We start from the raw sequence: 20083 nt of genomic DNA, 5'->3' as shown, positions 1-20083 counted from the left end.
TTAGTATATTTACAATATGGTTGATGAAAATTATTGATTAATTAGTTTTATTTTTTGAATATATACTAAAAGGAGTTCATACATAATTAGTCTTAAATAGAATAAAACCCATTAAAATGCGAAAACACCTAAGAAGAAAGGAGGTTACAAAACTTGATATAATTTGTCTAAGTAATTCAATTACCAACAGGGTATTTCCTAGCATTTTTAACAATCTTTGTCAAAGCTGCCTGACCAAGATCAAGCCCACAAACATCAGCAAGACGAATAAGATAGAGCAGAACATCAGAAAGCTCTTCTTCAAGATGTTCCTTATCATCTGAACTCCAATTGGGCAGCCCTTTCGCAACCTCTCCTTTCCATTGGAATATTTCTGAGAGCTCTCCAACCTCTCCAACCTGCTCACACACATACATATTTGCAGGTTAAACAAATTATATAAAACTCAAAGAGAAAGAAAGAGAGAAGGATAGTATATGGTTTTAAGGGGCTTACTAGGGCTAAAAGGAGGTTTCTAGGACTATGATATTGCTCCCAACCTCTTATTTCAGCAAACTCTTGAAGCCTATCTCTAAGTTCATGAAGAGAAACATCTTTGGTGTTTCTTCCACACTCAAATGAACTCTCCATATTTTCTTTCTCTGTCTCTCTCTCTCTCTTCTTCTTATGGGAAGTTATGTTTTGATTCAGGTCATGCATGTATTTAAAGAGAATAGGGGGACCAAAGCAGGTTGGGGTGGATTTTTTTTTTTCTTTTTTATCTATGGGCTTCATCTTTTGGAACTAAAATTGAGCAATATAGATGCTAGTGGAGAAGCACTTGAGTAGTTCCTAGCCAACAGATATCATGTGAGATGTCTCCAGTGACTTGATATCACTTACCACCACCCCCGCCTGACTTAATTCTCTCTTTATATGCCCTAAGATTAACTCACCAAAAGATTAAAGAAGTAAAAAAGAAAACTGAAGATCTTTGATTGAACCATAAGAATGTGGCTTTGCTATTGATTTGGTATAAATTTTAAGATTATGTTTGGCAAAGTTAGCTGTTCTAATATCTGTCAGTTGTTTTACTAATATTTTATCAAGCACTAAAAAAAGTAACATTTCATAATTTGCCCATTAAATCTTAAACACTAATACAAAAGCTATACCGTCAAACACTACAAATAATAGAAATAGTGTTTTAACCTACTAAAACTGAAGATCTTTGATTGAATCATAAGAACGTGGCTTTGCTATTGATTTGGTATAAATTTTAAGGCTATATTTGGCAAAGTTAGCTGTTCTAATATCTATCAGTTATTTTTCTAATATTTTATCAAACACTAAAAAAAAGTAACATTTCATAATCTGCCCATTAAATCTTAAACACCAATACAAAAGCTACACCGTCAAACACTACAAATAATAGAGATAGTGTTTTAACCTACTAAAAGGTAGGATAAATAAATTTATTTATGAAACATGATTTAAAAGTAGCATATCTTTTATATTTTGATCTAAGGCGGACTAGTTGCTTAGGCAATTATGGACATATCCAAAGTAAATAAAATATGGTGAATGTCGTGCTAGAAGGGGCTATAGAAATTTGGTGCAAATATGGACAAAGAAGCATAATGGGAGAGGCACCAAACCCTGAAATTGCGATTCCAATGTGGACAATTTTCGACATTCTGATTCCAACAGGGCAATGGAGGGGGTGAGTGCTGCTGGTACATAATAAATATGATTTTGTTAGTCATATAAGGAAACCTAGTGTGCCTATGTAATCTTGAAAATTGATAACTCGATCTCTTTTTTTGTCCTCTATCAATCCATTTGCTTCCTTCTTGGGAGGAACTCCCATGCTTGCTTATGGGCATAAGCTTGTCTCTGTTGTCCTGTCTATTTTTGCTATTAATATGTATAATATATTGTTTAGTTTCTTGCAATAGTAATCCTGTTTATACTGGTAATGTCGTTTGATGGAATAGCCTGGAAATAAGCCTTGTCAAAGTGATATGTTAGGTACCAGTGACATGCAATGCTCATTTGATGGATTGAGAGAGAAAGGACACTGAACATAAGATCATGGAAAAAGATTGAGAAAAGAGAAAAGAGAGGAAAAACTGGAAGTTAAAAGAGAGAAGAAAATACTTGATTATTGATTTTTCAAAACAGAAATTTACATGAGACACATCAACTTACTTATAAAAAATTACTTTGCTCAACTGATTATACAGTTGATAGTTATTTCATAGCTAACAACAGTACTGTAAGTGTTTAGTAAGTCTGAAGCTAATAGTTAATACAAATCTTAATCAGCAGCTACTACCATTTGAAGTTTTTTTCATATATATATATATATATGTAGTAGGGTCCCACCCCTACCACTCCCACCTTTCTTGTTGCCTTGTAGAAAAGAAGAATTGTCTTAGTTTTCTTTATAATGATGTTGAATATATATGAATATGATGGCAACTGTAATTGGAAACTATTCATTAATCAAACAATACGAGGATAAAACATGTAACCAAACATGAGGTTATGAGACCAAGCATCCATAATGGTAAATGTGGGTCAGGCCTCAGGGGACCAAATTCTTTTGTCGAGAGTTTCCTACATCATGATGGAGCTCAGCATTCTATTAGATAAGGTTCATCATTGGTTTGAATTGAATGAGAATAAATGGTTCGATTCTCATTTTGAAAAATCGAACGGAATTTACTTCTTTTGATTTCAATTCTAATTAATTTGATTTTGGATTGATTCATCATGTCAGTTTTAGTTTGATTCAACTCATCTTTTTATTTTTATTTTTGATGAAAATTGTTTTTTTTTTTTTTTTAATTATTTGGTGTAAGTTTAAAAGGCCAATTATACAAAATATTGATTTGGGATAAAATGAGCATAACAAGATTATTAATTAGACATGAACCCTGCTTGGTGTAGATCAATTATTATTGTATCATTCAATATATTAATTAAATTTTATTCAATTATTTAATTATAATAATTAAGCATTAGAACATTTTGAATAAATGGTAAAATAATTTTTTCAACTTTTAAGTATTGGACAAGCTTGAGAGAGGACCTAGTACTTCTGCAGACATCAAAGCTTGAATCAAATTGATTTTATATAAATATTTCAGAACCATGTTTTTGGTTCCACAATCCAAAAAATCAGGTTTTTGGATTATGCTTTGTGCATAATCAATATCCTTCTTTTAGGATGCAGTAATAGACTGGACTCATTGAATTCAAAGCAGCATGCATTTGCCATTGTCAAAAGTACTCACAATTACCAGTAGGTGAACAAAAAGGTTCATAAAATCCCTGAAAATGATAGTTTGAAACCTTAATCAAATGCGATACTTAACCTTCACTTCCCATGGAGTTGAAGGATAAGCCTTTTGCCTTGGCCAGCTGCTTTACTCTCTCACTACCTCCTTTACTGACATTTTACAACTTTTGTAGCTCAGCCTGGTGCTTTTTACCATTGAAGTGCATTTTAAGTGAAGGTTCATCGATGCATTAAATACCGCACAATTCGCACCACCATTCTTTTTATTGTCTCTTTGCCTCTTTTCTTAGCAAGTTCTGCCTTGACTACTAGCAGTACATTCTTGTGCTTTTGACCTTCCAAGTGTGCTTTGAGTGCATCTTCATTCATGCACCAAATTTTACACAATTCACACACCAATCGCTGATTTCCGACTTCAAACTGCTTGTCATGGTCTTGCTTGCCAAGTTTCTGCTCCCGCAGGTTTGACTTGTGTTTTTACCTTTTATGTGCTGCTTGTAGCTAATGGACCCCGAACATGGCACTTGACATTCTTGCAAAAGAATTGATCCACCCGATTCTCAAGTTCACGTGACAGTGAAGCTGGTACCGACTCAAGGCTGTTTGTTGTTGGCACTCGCCTTTTTATTCCTGAAAGCCTAGCACTTGAACCTGAGTTTGTGCTTGGGCTAGGACTCAGAGTTGTACTGGCACCTGCATTTAGAAATTGCACCTGGTACATGTGACAATTTGGTTTATAAGATATTTATCTAAAATCTATACTCCTGTTAACAGCTCATCAATCAGCTAGAAATATTAAAAAAGGAAAAAAGAAAAAGAAAAGACACAAAACAACTAGAAAAATACATTTCAACGGACTAAAGCCTCCATGCAACAATCATATAAGAAAAATAAAGTATCTTCAAATATATTATGAGCTGCCTAAAGAAATCTAAATTACTTAACTAACGAAGATGACAAGTTCTTTCAGTAAATACTGCAATTACCAAGCTCAGCCATAAAGTTCAAGAGGATACACTCAATATAATGAAAGATATATCCAGGCATTGGCTCCAGATCCTTCTGGTTAAATACATTCATAAAGCAGATGGATGATGCTAGATCTCACAGAATCCAAGTAAGAGTTACAAGTTTGTTCAGCATAATATGCCTCCAAAATCTCTTGTTCAATGCTTTTGCACATGAATGGCAACAAACCATCGGCTCATTACAAAGAAGAGGTGAAATCTTTACAAGTTTATAATCCAACATATCCATAGCCTTACCACAGAAAGCTAAAACAGCAAAGAACCATTAGTTTCCAATCAAATTGTTCACCCAATATTAGGTTCAATAACAGATACTAATCATTGAGTGATCGAACAATTTCACAAGTGCCATGGTCTTACTAGACTCTAAAGAAATTTGACAAAACATAATATTCATCTTTCGTTGATGAGTACATATGACAGTGCACCAAAAATATAAGTTAGAGATTCAACATTCATGAATGTGCACACAGGTTATTAATGGCCTAAATCATCAACTGAATCTGAAAGCGAATTAGCAAAGAAAATTTGAATAGTAACAAAAGCTGACATAGTTATTATATGAGAATTCTAACCTCCATTGATCCAAGCTGTGAAACAAAGTCGGAATCTGATGGATGTAGCAACATGGCCACTTTCCTTCTATATGCCAACTCCCTTTGAAGAGCAAGCTCCAATGACATAATATTCACTCCCCTCAAATCATCCATTTCTCAATTAATTGTATGCTCTTAAGAATCTTAAGTTAAACTTGAAAATTACTGGTGTCCAAGAAAATCTAAACAACAAAGATAGCGCAAGTTGTAAAATTTAGAACATAAACGGAGAAGCACAAGAAACCAATAAGTAGTTGTAGAATTCAAGATAATTGCTCCAGTAAACTAACTTTGTTATGGTGAACAATAACAACTTCGGAAGACAAGTAATTTAAACAACCAAGAAAATAGTACTCGAAGATGAACAGGGTAAAGCAAGTACGCAGGCAGTGAAAACCTAAGTAAAAATCAATATCAAGAATATTGTCATACCAAACAAAAGATAAACAAAGTGATATAAGAAAAGAGCTAAATCGACACAAACTCACATTAAAATCAAAAAGAAAGAATGAAAATGTGCAGATTGGAGGCAGATTGTGCTTAGCCACATCAAGGGAGAAACTATTGGAGCAATCATTTTTGAAACCTACATGAAAAGCAGCCTAGTGATCATCAAGAATTCACGTATAACTAAACTAGGGATTTTAAATGAAACCCGTTTTAAGGAGCAAAGGAATTCCTGCTCGCAAATGACAGAGAGACGTTAACGCTTTGTTTCTTTGGATTAATTAAACTTCTTGTGTTTTGATTTAAGGTAAATGAAGGATCAGAGAGTGGGCTAAAACACCAATTTCACCTTGCAGATTCACTCAATTTTCACTTTTAGTCTGTGGTTACCCAAATTATGATCTTTTATTACAAATTAAATCAAATGAAAAAAAAAAACCAATTTATTCCCTAAACTTGTTATTCAGGCAAAAAAAAAAAAAAGCAATATAGTCCACCTTTTTACTCAATTTCCTATAAATTTATAATTCACTTACAATTTACCTAAAAGCCAAAATTCACATAAAAATTTAGATAAATGCAAGTTTGAAGGTAAATTAAACCAAAAATTTGATTTTGTAACTCTTTTTTTTCTCTAAATAATGAGTTCATAAGGCAAATTAGACTTTATTTCTATAATCAAAAAACATTTAAATGGATCCAATGTATTAGAAGTGGTTAAGTTAACCACATACCTAACCATTTATTAATGAGGTGCTAAAAAGATAAGCCATGTCTAAAGACCCATTAGACAGATTCATTGAATTCAAAGCCACAAAGCAGGCATTTGACATTCTTCTCTTACAATTATAAGTCAGAGTTCAGCAGTTACCAAAGTAATCACATTTACTGGTAAATGAACAAAAGAAGGTTCATAAAATTCCTAAAATGATAACTTGAAAACTTCGCTTCACTCCCCATGGAGTTGAAGGATATGCCTTTTGCCTTGGCGGTGCCTATTGAGTGAGTCCTTGTCTAAGCACCAAACATTACATTGTTCACACCAATATGGCTGCTTTACTATCTCACTACCTCCTTTCCTAACATATCCCAACTTTTGCAGCTCAGCCTTGTGCTTTTTACCATTGAAGTGCATCTTAAGCGTAGGTTCATCAATGCACTTAACACCGCGTAATTCACGCCACCATTCTTTTGTTGCTATCTCTTTGCCACTTTTCTTAGCAAGTTCTACATTCTTGTGCTTTTGACCTTCCAAGTGTGCTTTCAGTGCGTCTTCATTCATGCACCAAATTTTACTCAGCGCACACCACAGTCGCTGATTTCCCACTTTACACTGCTTGTCATGGTCTTGCTAGGCTTGGCCAAATCACGGTTCCTGGAACCGGAACCGCCGGTTCGAACCGGTCCGGAACCGGAACCGGAACCGGGACGAACCGGAACCGGGACGAACCGGAACCGGAACCGAAATATTCCGGTTCGGTTCCGGTTCCAGGAAATAAGGAACCAGAACCGGCGGTTCCAGAGAACCGGTCGGAACCGGTCTGGAACCGCCGGTTCTCCGGCCGGTTAGAACCGCCGGTTCGAACCGGCGGTTCTAGCCGTTGTAACAGTCAGATTTTGAATTTTTTTTTTTTTTTTTTTTTTTTTTTGAAATTTTGTTGTAATCTCAGACTCAGAGATATGGTTGTGAAACTTTTGGATAATCCCCACCTTTGGATACAAGTCAGATTGACTGAGTTAGGTGTTTTTGCAAACTGCAGCACTACATGCTTAGATGTGTTGTGATACTTGCATATCTCTACATCTACTAAATATATATATATATATATATATATATATACTCATTACATATAAGTAAAGAGGAGGACCTCAAGATTATCAAATAGATAAATGTGAACATAAAATTAGGAAACAGCAATAGTTTTAATAGCTTATAAATCAATACTTACTTCAATAAAGCTTCACGCCAAGAAGGTTCCAAGTAAAAGGCCAAGCCAACCCAAGAAGGTTGAATTTTTTTTTAAAAAAATAATTATGTTCAACAGTTCAAGATTTCAAAAAAATAAATGTAATTGAAGTATTTTTTAATTTTTTATGTTCCAATAATTTTTTTTTAACCGGTCTTCAAAATTTAAAATTTTTTAACTCTATCTTTTAATTTTTTATGTTCAAATATTTTTTTTTAAACCGGTCTTCAAAATTTAAAATTTTTTATGTGTATTTTTTTAATTTTTTATGTTAAAAAAAAATTTTTTTTTTAAACCGGTCTTCAAATTTTAAAGTTTAAAATTATGCGATTCGCCGGAAAACCGATCGGAACCGTCGGTTTTATAATCGGATCGGAACCGAAACCAGAACCGGAACCGGACGGTTCCAAACCGGAACCGGAACCGGACCTTTTCGGTTCGGTTCCGGTTCCAGAAAATTTGGAACCGGAACCGCAGGTTCCGGAACCGTGGCCAAGCCTAGGTCTTGCTCGCCAAATTTCAGTTCCCGCAGGTTTGACTTGTGTTTTTTACCTTTATGTGCTGCTTGTAATTAATGTAACCTGAACAGGGCACTTCCAAACCTTGCAGAAAAGATTATCCATCCGGTTCTCAAGATCGTGTGGCAGTGAAGCTGGTAACAATTCAAGGCTGTTTGTTGTTGGCACTTGCCTTTTTAATCCTGAAAGCTTAGAACTTGAACCTGACTCTGAGCTAGGACCTGGAGTTTATTAGGATACCGGCGATAAAAATACAAGAATAAATACGGCAGCGGAAAAATAGAAATTGGACACACAGAAATTTACGTGGTTCACCCTCAACTATTTAGGGCTACGTCCACGAACCAACTTCGAATATTTCTTCCACTATTAAAAAAAATAGTAGGTTTACAAAGAGAGTAATACAAAATAGTGGTACTCACACATATTTCCCAAAAACACCCTAATAATCTTCACTATTTTCTAAACCCGTAGTTTTAAGAACCCTTTTCTTAAAACTCAAAACACTCTCTATTGCTCTCTCACTTGTTGGTGTCTATGCTGAATGCTCCTGCCTCTATTTATAGGCAAAGATTTGAGAGAGCCGTGCATTGCTCATGCACGGCTCTTCATTATTTTCAACTGGCATGCCAACCATTCAATGGTTGGTTGCCAACCTTTGATATCATTTTTATTATTATTTTTTTTTCATAATTGTGTGGGTCCCACTTGAGTGGGCATACCACCACCAACAAATCTCCCCCTGCACGCTCAAGTGGGGACGTCAGCCATATTCTCCATCATCCCTGCAGCTAATCGACAATATTCAAATTTGTCTTTTGGAAGAGTCTTCGTTAACATATCTGACCCATTTTCATCTGTATGGATCTTCTCAAGCTGTAACTGCTTCATCTCCAGTACATCCCTGATCCAATGATATCTAACATCAATGTGCTTTGATCTTGAATGAAAGGAGGAATTCTTCCCAAGATGAATCGCACTCTGGCTATCGCAGAATATCAAATATCGTTCTTGATGAATTCCGAGTTCATTCAAGAACTTCTTCATCCACAGCAACTCTTTGCATGCTTCTGTTAGTGCTATGAATTCTGCTTCAGTTGTTGATAGAGCAACGCACTTCTGTAATCTTGACTGCCACGACACAGCTCCCCCTGCAAATGTGATTAGATACCCTGATGTGGACTTTCTCGAGTCAACATCCCCAGCCATATTTGCATCGGTATAACCTACTAATACTGGCTTCTCATCTCCAAAGCATAAACATACTTTAGTCGTACCTCGAAGATACCTGAAAATCCATTTCACTGCAGCCCAATGTTCCTTTCCCGGATTTGAAAGAAACCGACTCACTACTCCGACTGAGTGAGCAATATCTGGCCGTGTACAGACCATGGCATACATCAAGCTTCCAACAGCTGAAGCATATGGGATCTTTTCCATCTCTTCCTTCTCTCCATCAGTAGAAGGGCACTGTTTTGAGCTTAATTTAAAGTGATTAGCAAGAGGGCAACTAACCGCTTTAGAATTCTCCATTTTAAACCTTTGAAGTACTTTCTCAATGTACTTCTCCTGTGACAACCGTAATTTCTTGGTTCTTCGATTTCTTGTAATCTTCATACCAAGAATCTGCTTTGTTGGTCCCAAGTCTTTCATAGCAAAGGACTTACTTAGCTGTTTCTTCAAGCTATTAATTCTGACAGAATTTTGACCAACAATCAACATATCATCTACATAAAGCAAGAGAATAATGTAGCCATCATCAGAGAATTTCTTTACGAAGACACAGTGATCTGAAGTAGTCTTTTTGTAACCTTGCTCCCCCATAACAGATTCAAACTTCTTGTACCACTGTCTTGGTGCCTGCTTCAAGCCGTACAGGCTCTTCTTCAGTTTACAAACACAATCTTCTTTCCCCTTTTTCATGAAACCCTCTGGCTGCTCCATGTATATTTCTTCTTCCAAGTCTCCATGTAGGAAGGCAGTCTTTACATCCATTTGCTCGATTTCCAGATCAAAACTGGCGGCCATTCCGAGCACTGTCCGAATGGATGTCATTTTCACAACTGGTGAAAAGATCTCATCAAAATCTATACCCTTTCTTTGATTGAATCCTTTCACAACCAGTCTAGCTTTGAATCGTGGTTGGGAGCTGTGTTCTTCCTGCTTGATCCTGAACACCCACTTGTTCTTCAAAGCTTTCTTGCCTTTGGGCAACTTTACCAGCTCAAATGTTTTATTTTCATGCAAGGATTTCATTTCTTCTTGCATGGCTTCAATCCAGTTTCTTTTGTGTTCACTTTCCATTGCTTCTTCAAAGCATTCAGGTTCTCCCCCGTCAGTCATCAATACATATTCATTTGATGAATATCTAGTAGATGGTTGTCTGATTCTACTAGACCTTCTTAATGTTTGAGAACCTTCTGGTGCTGGTGGTTGAACATGAACACCATCAAAATCTTCTTCTGGTTCATTCTGATGAGGAACTTCTGGATTTTCTAACTCTGGCTCTTGTTCTTGTGGAACATTTTCTTCATCTCCAACTTGTCTTTGTTCTGTTGCTGGAGGAACTATTTGTACATCTGTTGAATCATCTTCAGATCTTTCGGCAGCTTGCTTCTGAGTCTTTTCAACATCTTCAATAGTCTGATTTTCAACAATTACAGCATCTCTACTTCTTATCATCTTTTTCTGGATTGGATCAAAAAATCTATAGCCAAATTGATCTTGACCATAGCCAATGAATACACATTGTCGAGTCTTGACATCAAGCTTAGACCTCTCATCCTTAGGAATATGCACGAAGGCTTTGCAACCAAACACCCGCAAATGATCATAGGAAACATCCTTTCCTGACCATACTCGTTCTGGAGTATCATACTGAAGAGGAACACAAGGTGAACGATTTATGAGATGAACTGCTGTAAGAAGAGCTTCACCCCAAAATCTTTTAGGCAACTTTGCATGTGAGAGTAAACATCTGACTCTCTCCATCAAAGTTCTGTTCATCCTCTCAGCCAAACCATTCAATTGCGGCGTCTTGGGAGGTGTTGTTTGATGTCGAATACCATGCTCTTTGCAGAAAGCATCAAATGGCCCCGTGTATTCTCCACCATTATCTGTTCTGATGCACCTCAGCTTTTTGTCTGTCTGTCGCTCAACCAAGTTTAGAAATTGTTTAAAGACATCTAAAACTTGATCTTTAGACTTCAAAGTGTATACCCAGGTCTTCCTAGAATGGTCATCGATAAATGTTACGAAGTATCGATTTCCACCATATGACATCGTCAATGGTCCACATAGATCTGAATGTACCAGATCTAACACATTCTTCATTCTGGAAGGCTGAGAAATCTTGAAGGCTACTCTATTCTGCTTTCCTGCCATACAATCAGAACATTTCTCTAAATGGACTTTATCCAATCCAGATAGCACTTTATTTTTTACCAGAGTTGTCATTCCTTTCTCACTCATGTGGCCTAGTCGTTTATGCCACAATTCAACTATACTGTCATCCTCCGCTACATTTAAAGTATCTCGGGAGAGCTTTGCATGCATCACGTACAACTTTGGATCTTTCTTTCCATGGGCTACCACCATGGAACCTTTTGTGAGTTTCCATTGACTATTTCTGAAGGTGCTACAGAAATTTTCAGCATCAAGTCTGCCAACCGAGATTAAATTAGAATGCATGTCTGGTACATGCACGACATCTTTTAAAATTAATCTCGAACTATTTTCTGTCTCCAGGCAAATATCTCCCTTACCGAAGACTTTCAACAGTTTGCCGTCTGCTATCTTGACCACACCCAGATTGTCTAGTGTGTAAGATGAAAAATTTTCTCTCCGAGATGTTGCATAAAATGTAGCCCCACTATCAATTACCCAACTAGTCTCTTGGGTTGCAAGATTGATAGTGTCTTCTATGAACAGTTGGAACTCAGCAATGACATTAGCTTCATCATCACTGCTTTCTTCTTTCTTTGCCTTGCCTTTGATCTTCTCCTGATCACTTTTGAACTTCCGGCAATACCTTTTAATGTGCCCCTTCTTCCCACAATGATGGCACACAATATTGGCAAATTTATTTGATTTACCCCTGCTCTTATCTCTTGTAGTTGAACTTCTAGATTGGCTCCTCCCTCTAGGCTGGTTATTTCTTTTAGCATCTGCTAAAAGCATGTCTGACTGAGATGAAGAAGGATTTTGAGCTTTGCGTCTCATTTCTTCATTCAGAACAGCATTTTTAACAAACTCCCAGCTGACTCCACTATGTGGTGTAGAGTTTGTAATTGATATCTTCAAAGTCTCCCAAGACTCTGGTAAGGAGGCAAGCACCATAAGGCCGAGGATTTTATCATCAAATTTTATGCCCATATTTGACAGCTGGTGAATAGTCGCCTGCATTTCACTCAAGTGATCTGCTACAGAAGTACCTTCTTGGTATTTGAAATTCATCAGCTTCGTCAAATAAAATAATTGGTTGTTGCCGGATTTTGAGGCATATAATTCTTCAAGCTTGTCCCATAATGTTCTAGCGTGAGTCTCGTTACAAATGTGGTTGTATACATTATCATCGACAAATTGTCGAATATAACCACAAACTTGTTCATGCTCGAAAGCCCATTCTTCATCAGTCTTGTCTTCCGGTTTGCTTGAACCAAACACGGGCAAATGCATTTTGGTTACCATAAGGAGATCTCTCATTTTATTTCTCCATATATGGTAATTTGCGCCATTTAGACTGATCATTTTGCTTGTTTTAGCTTCCATGACTTTTGAGTGAATAGTAACCGTATATATGAATAGTAACAGTATACAAGAATAGTAACTGTATACGTAAATAGTACTATACGTGAATAGTACCTGTATGTGTGAATAGTACTATACGTGAATAGTGCTAGGCTTAAGCTCAGCAACAGTAACGTCAATAGTAACTATTTACCATCAACTGCGAGTTACTATTTTACTATTCATCACTAAGTCGATTTTGCAACGTCTTTCCGAGCGGACTGCACCAACGGACTCGTCGTAATTTTCTCGTCTTCGTGGTATATTTATTTTCAAAATATATCCACGGATCCGGTACCACTATCTGACCGGCTGAACCAGGCTATGATACCACTTATCCCACACAATCGACTTAGTTGGTTCAGCCGGTCAGATAGCGGTTGATGGTGAATAGTTACTATTGACGTTACGGTTGCTGAGCCGTCACTGTTAAGCCCAGCCGTCACTATTCTTGTATACTGTTACTATTCATATATACGGTTACTATTCACTCAAAAGTCATGGAAGCTAAAACAAGCAAAATGATCAGTCTAAATGGCGCAAATTACCATATATGGAGAAATAAAATGAGAGATCTCCTTATGGTAACCAAAATGCATTTGCCCGTGTTTGGTTCAAGCAAACCGGAAGACAAGACTGATGAAGAATGGGCTTTCGAGCATGAACAAGTTTGTGGTTATATTCGACAATTTGTCGATGATAATGTATACAACCACATTTGTAACGAGACTCACGCTAGAACATTATGGGACAAGCTTGAAGAATTATATGCCTCAAAATCCGGCAACAACCAATTATTTTATTTGACGAAGCTGATGAATTTCAAATACCAAGAAGGTACTTCTGTAGCAGATCACTTGAGTGAAATGCAGGCGACTATTCACCAGCTATCAAATATGGGCATAAAATTTGATGATAAAATCCTCGGCCTTATGGTGCTTGCCTCCTTACCAGAGTCTTGGGAGACTTTGAAGATATCAATTACAAACTCTACACCACATAGTGGAGTCAGCTGGGAGTTTGTTAAAAATGCTGTTCTGAATGAAGAAATGAGACGCAAAGCTCAAAATCCTTCTTCATCTCAGTCAGACATGCTTTTAGCAGATGCTAAAAGAAATAACCAGCCTAGAGGGAGGAGCCAATCTAGAAGTTCAACTACAAGAGATAAGAGCAGGGGTAAATCAAATAAATTTGCCAATATTGTGTGCCATCATTGTGGGAAGAAGGGGCACATTAAAAGGTATTGCCGGAAGTTCAAAAGTGATCAGGAGAAGATCAAAGGCAAGGCAAAGAAAGAAGAAAGCAGTGATGATGAAGCTAATGTCATTGCTGAGTTCCAACTGTTCATAGAAGACACTATCAATCTTGCAACCCAAGAGACTAGTTGGGTAATTGATAGTGGGGCTACATTTTATGCAACATCTCGGAGAGAAAATTTTTCATCTTACACACTAGACAATCTGGGTGTGGTCAAGATAGCAGACGGCAAACTGTTGAAAGTCTTCGGTAAGGGAGATATTTGCCTGGAGACAGAAAATAGTTCGAGATTAATTTTAAAAGATGTCGTGCATGTACCAGACATGCATTCTAATTTAATCTCGGTTGGCAGACTTGATGCTGAAAATTTCTGTAGCACCTTCAGAAATAGTCAATGGAAACTCACAAAAGGTTCCATGGTGGTAGCCCATGGAAAGAAAGATCCAAAGTTGTACGTGATGCATGCAAAGCTCTCCCGAGATACTTTAAATGTAGCGGAGGATGACAGTATAGTTGAATTGTGGCATAAACGACTAGGCCACATGAGTGAGAAAGGAATGACAACTCTGGTAAAAAATAAAGTGCTATCTGGATTGGATAAAGTCCATTTAGAGAAATGTTCTGATTGTATGGCAGGAAAGCAGAATAGAGTAGCCTTCAAGATTTCTCAGCCTTCCAGAATGAAGAATGTGTTAGATCTGGTACATTCAGATCTATGTGGACCATTGACGATGTCATATGGTGGAAATCGATACTTCGTAACATTTATCGATGACCATTCTAGGAAGACCTGGGTATACACTTTGAAGTCTAAAGATCAAGTTTTAGATGTCTTTAAACAATTTCTAAACTTGGTTGAGCGACAGACAGACAAAAAGCTGAGGTGCATCAGAACAGATAATGGTGGAGAATACACGGGGCCATTTGATGCTTTCTGCAAAGAGCATGGTATTCGACATCAAACAACACCTCCCAAGACGCCGCAATTGAATGGTTTGGCTGAGAGGATGAACAGAACTTTGATGGAGAGAGTCAGATGTTTACTCTCACATGCAAAGTTGCCTAAAAGATTTTGGGGTGAAGCTCTTCTTACAGCAGTTCATCTCATAAATCGTTCACCTTGTGTTCCTCTTCAGTATGATACTCCAGAACGAGTATGGTCAGGAAAGGATGTTTCCTATGATCATTTGCGGGTGTTTGGTTGCAAAGCCTTCGTGCATATTCCTAAGGATGAGAGGTCTAAGCTTGATGTCAAGACTCGACAATGTGTATTCATTGGCTATGGTCAAGATCAATTTGGCTATAGATTTTTTGATCCAATCCAGAAAAAGATGATAAGAAGTAGAGATGCTGTATTTGTTGAAAATCAGACTATTGAAGATGTTGAAAAGACTCAGAAGCAAGCTGCCGAAAGATCTGAAGATGATTCAACAGATGTACAAATAGTTCCTCCAGCAACAGAACAAAGACAAGTTGGAGATGAAGAAAATGTTCCACAAGAACAAGAGCCAGAGTTAGAAAATCCAGAAGTTCCTCATCAGAATGAACCAGAAGAAGATTTTGATGGTGTTCATGTTCAACCACCAGCACCAGAAGGTTCTCAAACATTAAGAAGGTCTAGTAGAATCAGACAACCATCTACTAGATATTCATCAAATGAATATGTATTGATGACTGACGGGGGAGAACCTGAATGCTTTGAAGAAGCAATGGAAAGTGAACACAAAAGAAACTGGATTGAAGCCATGCAAGAAGAAATGAAATCCTTGCATGAAAATAAAACATTTGAGCTGGTAAAGTTGCCCAAAGGCAAGAAAGCTTTGAAGAACAAGTGGGTGTTCAGGATCAAGCAGGAAGAACACAGCTCCCAACCACGATTCAAAGCTAGACTGGTTGTGAAAGGATTCAATCAAAGAAAGGGTATAGATTTTGATGAGATCTTTTCACCAGTTGTGAAAATGACATCCATTCGGACAGTGCTCGGAATGGCCGCCAGTTTTGATCTGGAAATCGAGCAAATGGATGTAAAGACTGCCTTCCTACATGGAGACTTGGAAGAAGAAATATACATGGAGCAGCCAGAGGGTTTCATGAAAAAGGGGAAAGAAGATTGTGTTTGTAAACTGAAGAAGAGCCTGTACGGCTTGAAGCAGGCACCAAGACAGTGGTACAAGAAGTTTGAATCTGTTATGGGGGAGCAAGGTTACAAAAAGACTACTTCAGATCACTGTGTCTTCGTAAAGAAATTCTCTGATGATGGCTACATTATTCTCTTGCTTTATGTAGATGATATGTTGATTGTTGGTCAAAATTCTGTCAGAATTAATAGCTTGAAGAAACAGCTAAGTAAGTCCTTTGCTATGAAAGACTTGGGACCAACAAAGCAGATTCTTGGTATGAAGATTACAAGAAATCGAAGAACCAAGAAATTACGGTTGTCACAGGAGAAGTACATTGAGAAAGTACTTCAAAGGTTTAAAATGGAGAATTCTAAAGCGGTTAGTTGCCCTCTTGCTAATCACTTTAAATTAAGCTCAAAACAGTGCCCTTCTACTGATGGAGAGAAGGAAGAGATGGAAAAGATCCCATATGCTTCAGCTGTTGGAAGCTTGATGTATGCCATGGTCTGTACACGGCCAGATATTGCTCACTCAGTCGGAGTAGTGAGTCGGTTTCTTTCAAATCCGGGAAAGGAACATTGGGCTGCAGTGAAATGGATTTTCAGGTATCTTCGAGGTACGACTAAAGTATGTTTATGCTTTGGAGATGAGAAGCCAGTATTAGTAGGTTATACCGATGCAAATATGGCTGGGGATGTTGACTCGAGAAAGTCCACATCAGGGTATCTAATCACATTTGCAGGGGGAGCTGTGTCGTGGCAGTCAAGATTACAGAAGTGCGTTGCTCTATCAACAACTGAAGCAGAATTCATAGCACTAACAGAAGCATGCAAAGAGTTGCTGTGGATGAAGAAGTTCTTGAATGAACTCGGAATTCATCAAGAACGATATTTGATATTCTGCGATAGCCAGAGTGCGATTCATCTTGGGAAGAATTCCTCCTTTCATTCAAGATCAAAGCACATTGATGTTAGATATCATTGGATCAGGGATGTACTGGAGATGAAGCAGTTACAGCTTGAGAAGATCCATACAGATGAAAATGGGTCAGATATGTTAACGAAGACTCTTCCAAAAGACAAATTTGAATATTGTCGATTAGCTGCAGGGATGATGGAGAATATGGCTGACGTCCCCACTTGAGCGTGCAGGGGGAGATTTGTTGGTGGTGGTATGCCCACTCAAGTGGGACCCACACAATTATGAAAAAAAAATAATAATAAAAATGATATCAAAGGTTGGCAACCAACCATTGAATGGTTGGCATGCCAGTTGAAAATAATGAAGAGCCGTGCATGAGCAATGCACGGCTCTCTCAAATCTTTGCCTATAAATAGAGGCAGGAGCATTCAGCATAGACACCAACAAGTGAGAGAGCAATAGAGAGTGTTTTGAGTTTTAAGAAAAGGGTTCTTAAAACTACGGGTTTAAAAAATAGTGAAGATTATTAGGGTGTTTTTGGGAAATATGTGTGAGTACCACTATTTTGTATTACTCTCTTTGTAAACCTACTATTTTTTTTAATAGTGGAAGAAATATTCGGAGTTGGTCCGTGGACGTAGCCCTAAATAGTTGAGGGTGAACCACTTAAATTTCTGTGTGTCCCATTTCTATTTTTCCGCTGCCGTATTTATTCTCGTATTTTTATTGCCGGTATCCTAATAAGTGGTATCAGAGCCCTGGTTTGGAGCGGGTGTGAACTGCGCAGATGTGAGAAAATCTCGGTGTGACGTTGTAACAACAGGACCAAGACCAGAAGAAGATCTGCAAATGGTGCCTTGTGTCGAAAGTCTTCCCGACAAGAGGAGGTCGGGCGGCGTGTCCCGCAAAGTTGTAGCGGCGGTACAAGATGGTGGGCAGATTATCCCTGGAGGGGAGGTCACGATTTGTGTGGTCCTTGGTTGGAGGGGAGGTTTGTTGGGATATCCTCCCAAGTCCCACATCGGATAAAGAGGAGAAGTGGAACCAAAATATAATGGTTCAAACCCAACCCATTAGTATGAGGCCTTTTTAGGAGGTGCCCAAAAACAAATCCGTGAGGGCTTGGCCCAAAGCGGACAATATCATACTAATTCGGGGTTGGATGGTACGCGTGGTCCTATCAGAGTTGGATTGGGACCTGCACTAGAAGATCGCACCTGTTACATGTGACAATTTAGTTCATAAGATACTGAAAATAATTAGAATGGAAATATTGTACTAAACACAGTTCAACAGAAGAAAACCTTCATGCAAGAACCATATGTGAAAATAAAGCACCTTCAACATCAATAATTCTAAATGAAGCCCAAAATTTCTTCCCACCCAAAGATGATTCTGAGCTGCCTAAATAAATGTATATTACTTAACTAACAAAGATGACGAGTTCTTTCAGTAAATGCTGCAATCACCAAGCTCAGCTATAAAGTCCAAGTGGATAAACTCAATTTGATCAAAGATATATCCAGGCATTAGCTCCAAACCTTTCTGGTTAGGTAAATTCATAAAGCAGATGGTCGATGCTAGATCCCATAGCATCCAAGTGAAAGCTAGAGATTTGTTCAGCATATATAATGTGCCTCCAGAATCTCTTGTTCAAAGCTATTTGATAAATAAAATGGCAGGAAACCATCAGCTTATTGCAATGAAGAGGTTGAAATCTTTACAAGTTCATAATCCAACTAGGATTCCCCATATTATGTTTCGTCAAGGCACTTTGACAAAACATAATATTCATCTCTATTTGATGTGAAATACTGCATAGATGAGCATATGTGACAGTGCAGCAATTATAGGTGCAAGCAAGTTTTTAAGGCGTATAGATCAATTGAAAGAACTCAACCTATCAGAAAGCTAATTAGCAAATAAAATTTGAATTAGTAACAAAAAGGTGACTTACTGATATTTGTTAGGCATCAGATCCGATACCAGTTTTTTAGTGCTGAGATGAGCTGAGCCATCTCCTATTTATAGGAGAGGCGCGTCCACCGAAAAACAGATTACCTACTAAAAAAACCACCGAAAAACAGATCACCTACGGAAGAAATTTTATTTTTATTTCAAATGTGGATCCCACTGAGTGGGCACACCACAACAATATTATATGAGGATTCTACCCTTCATTGATCTAAGCTCTCTAACAAAGTTAGAATCTGATGGAGATAGCAACATGGCCACCTTCCTTCTATATGCCAACTCTCTGAGAACAGCAAGCTCCAATGGCATAATATTTACTCCCCTCAAATCACCCATTTTTCTATTAATTGTGTGCTCTCAAGTATCTTAACTTAAAAAACTTACTGGTGTCCGAGAAAATCTAAGCAACAAAGAATAACGCCAATTGTAAAATTAGAATTACAGAGAAGCAGAACTGGAAACCAGTAAGTAATAAGTAGTGTTAGAAATAAAGATAATTGCTGCAGTAAATTTGTGATGGTGAAGACAATAACAAATCTAAATTCGAAAAACAAGCAAATTTAGACAAAACCAAGTAAATAGTACTGGAATATAGACAAGGTAACGCAAGTACACACACTTTGGAACCCCTAAAGTAAAAAACAAAATCAAGAAATTTCAACATGCCAAAACAAAAGTGGTATAGGAACAGAGCAAATAGACACAAACTCCCAATAAAATTGAAAGAGATGAATGAAAATGTGCTTAGGATGAGAGGCAGATTGTGCTTATCCACATCAAGGGTGAAATCATTAGAGCAATCATTTCTCAAACCTAAATGTAAAGCAGCCTAATATAATGATCATCAAGAATTCACGTATGACTAATATTTTAGGGATTTAAATGAAACCCATGTTATCTGTTTTTTTTTTTTTTTTTTTTTTTTCTGAAAAGTAATGAAACCCATGTTAAGGAGGAAAGGAACTACAACTTGCAATTGCAAATGACAGAGAGACTCACACCCTTTGTACAAGGGCCTATAAACGCTAAAAGCTGGGGAGGAGTCAGAGTGGTGGCACTGGTAAGTGGTAACACAGGTACAGGGTCAATATTGTCAATTGAAAATGTAGCAGAAAAGGTTGAAGGGCATACAAAATTTTAGTACTTCTTTTGTATGTATATGTATATATACACCACATAGA

The 20083-nt window shown here is 37.5% G+C and overlaps 1 protein-coding gene, 1 non-coding gene and 1 pseudogene across 2 annotated transcripts; all 3 read right to left on the bottom strand.

Moving 5' to 3' along the window:
* Positions 1-20: 20 nt before the first annotated feature.
* LOC105640582 (uncharacterized) lies at positions 21-755 on the bottom strand. Its single transcript, XM_012224937.4, has 2 exons — positions 496-755; positions 21-398 (listed from the first exon to the last, which is right to left on the bottom strand). The coding sequence occupies exons 1-2, from the start codon at positions 697-699 to the stop codon at positions 177-179; spliced, it is 426 nt and encodes a 141-aa protein (XP_012080327.2). The 5' UTR covers positions 700-755; the 3' UTR covers positions 21-176.
* A 2481-nt stretch (positions 756-3236) lies between these two features.
* Positions 3237-5778, bottom strand: LOC105640581 (uncharacterized). Its single transcript, XR_016322803.1, has 2 exons — positions 4890-5778; positions 3237-3998 (listed from the first exon to the last, which is right to left on the bottom strand). It is a non-coding gene; the product is annotated as an uncharacterized LOC105640581 (transcript).
* Positions 5779-6306: 528 nt separating this feature from the next.
* Positions 6307-19238, bottom strand: LOC149492986 (uncharacterized; annotated as a pseudogene).
* Positions 19239-20083: the final 845 nt, after the last annotated feature.

This window comes from Jatropha curcas, chromosome 10 (genome assembly GCF_041381405.1).
Source record: "Jatropha curcas cultivar XTBG-Jc1 chromosome 10, XTBG_Jcur_1.0, whole genome shotgun sequence".
Taxonomy (NCBI): domain Eukaryota; kingdom Viridiplantae; phylum Streptophyta; class Magnoliopsida; order Malpighiales; family Euphorbiaceae; genus Jatropha; species Jatropha curcas.
The sequence above is the reverse complement of the archived record's forward strand: the minus strand, read 5'-3'. Positions and strand labels throughout refer to the sequence as shown.

Coding starts and splice junctions, on each gene's coding strand:
- LOC105640582 (XM_012224937.4), bottom strand. CDS start 699: ATGCATGACCTGAATCAAAACATAACTTCCCATAAGAAGAAGAGAGAG. Junction 399..495: donor GAAACCTCCTTTTAGCCCTA/GTAAGCCCCTTA, acceptor GTGTGTGAGCAG/GTTGGAGAGGTTGGAGAGCT.